At 45.6% G+C, this 1739-nt stretch overlaps 1 protein-coding gene across 1 annotated transcript; it reads right to left on the reverse strand.

Annotated features, from left to right (window-relative positions):
• Window positions 1-6: 6 nt before the first annotated feature.
• On the reverse strand, window positions 7-1717 carry LOC109509696 (protocadherin-10-like; the record flags this gene model as incomplete). The annotated part of the gene is made up of 1 exon (XM_019859515.1): window positions 7-1717. A coding segment is annotated over exon 1 (1629 nt), but the record flags the coding sequence as incomplete, so codon positions are not given.
• Window positions 1718-1739: the final 22 nt, after the last annotated feature.

Consider the following 1739-nt stretch of genomic DNA (forward strand, 5'->3'; position numbering starts at 1 on the left):
AGGACTTCCACCATCGGTGGCCACCACTTGGAAATTGAAACTTTTCAGTGTCTCAAAGTCAAAGCTTTTTAGCGCCACGATACTTCCTGTCACAGAGTTAATGTTCAAAAACAAACCAGTGCCGTCACTACTGTTCCTGTAGATGTGATAAGAGATTTGTGCATTTTCACCCTCATCATGATCAGATGCCCTGACTGAAAATACAGGCGCAGACAGCACATTATTCTCACTGACATAAAAAGTATATGGATTCTGTGAAAATTGAGGTGTGTTATCATTCACGTCCGAGACAACCACACTGATTGTCTTTTCTGATGACAGCGATGGCTCACCACCATCCTTTGCAACTATCTTGATCTCATAAAAAGACTTCTCTTCTCTGTCCAAATGTGATTTTGTCATGACTGCATAGAAATTATCTTGCAAGGATGGAGAAATAACAAAAGGGATGTCTTCATTTGTAAAGCAAGAAATTTTACCATTTCTGCCTGAATCCAAATCATGGACACTTATTAGAGCTACGGTTGTTCCAATCCTTGAGTCCTCTGGGACTGATTTTGAAAATGATGTCACATCAATCTCAGGAGGATTATCATTTACATCTATGATTTTTATTGTCACAGTTTTGTCAGTGGACAAAGGGAATGTCCCTTTATCTGAAGCTTGGATGTCAAGTTCATAACTATGACATTTTTCAAAATCTATTTGACCTGCTACTTTAATTTCGCCAGTCTTTGGATTAATATTAAACAGCTCTTGCAAATGCGCGTCCCCTTCTTTGCCAAACAAGTAAATGATTTCTCCGTTTTCCCCCTCATCTAAATCCGTCGCATTGACCTGCATCACTAATGTTCCAGCAGGTGCATTCTCATTTAAAACAGCCGAATAAACATCTTTTGTGAAAACTGGTGCGTTGTCATTAAAATCAAGCACAGCAACAATAATGTCGATTGTTCCAGATCTTGCCGGCCGGCCACCGTCTACAGCGGTGAGCACAAGCCGGTGCTCCTTCCCAGCCTCCCTGTCCAGCTGCTTCTGTAGAATCAGAAAGGGCATCTTACGATCCTCCCCCCTCTCCTTCACCTCCAAACGAAAGTGGTCACTGTTGCTCAGTTTGTATTGTTGTACTGAAAACTGGCCGCCGTCTGCGTCCCTGGCCGGCTGGAGCTGGAACCTCGCCCCTGGCAATGTGGACTCCAGTATCTCCAGTCTTTTTTGTTTCTCTGGAAACACTGGCGCATGGTCATTGACGTCTATCACCTCAATGGCCACATAATGAATTTCCAAAGGGTTCTCCAACACGGTTTTGAGGTTGATCACACAAGCGTTACCTCTCTCGCATACCTCTTCCCTGTCCACCTTTCTGCTCACGTACAGGACGCCGTCGTCTGCGTTCACGTGGAAAAGAGGTTCCGCCCCACTCCCGACAATACGGTAATCTCGAGTTTTGAGCGCACTCCTGTCGAGTCCCAAATCTTTAGCGACGTTTCCAACAACACTGCCCGCTTTCGCCTCCTCCGAAATGGAGTATCTGATCTGGGCCGAGGCTCTGCACCAAAACGTCACCAAAGCCAGCACGAAAGGTCCACTCCTCCAGCGCTTATTCGTACACACGGGCCGTCTGATTCGTGCCATTGTGTGGAAAATAATACTGCACAGCAAATGCAATTTGCGGAACGAAAAAAACACGTCGCGCTCCTTCACCGAGACTGCGCGAACAAAGATGCAGTTCCGCGCAA

Source organism: Hippocampus comes, unplaced genomic scaffold (assembly GCF_001891065.2).
Source record: "Hippocampus comes isolate QL1 unplaced genomic scaffold, H_comes_QL1_v1.1 C17006529, whole genome shotgun sequence".
In the NCBI taxonomy this organism is placed as follows: domain Eukaryota; kingdom Metazoa; phylum Chordata; class Actinopteri; order Syngnathiformes; family Syngnathidae; genus Hippocampus; species Hippocampus comes.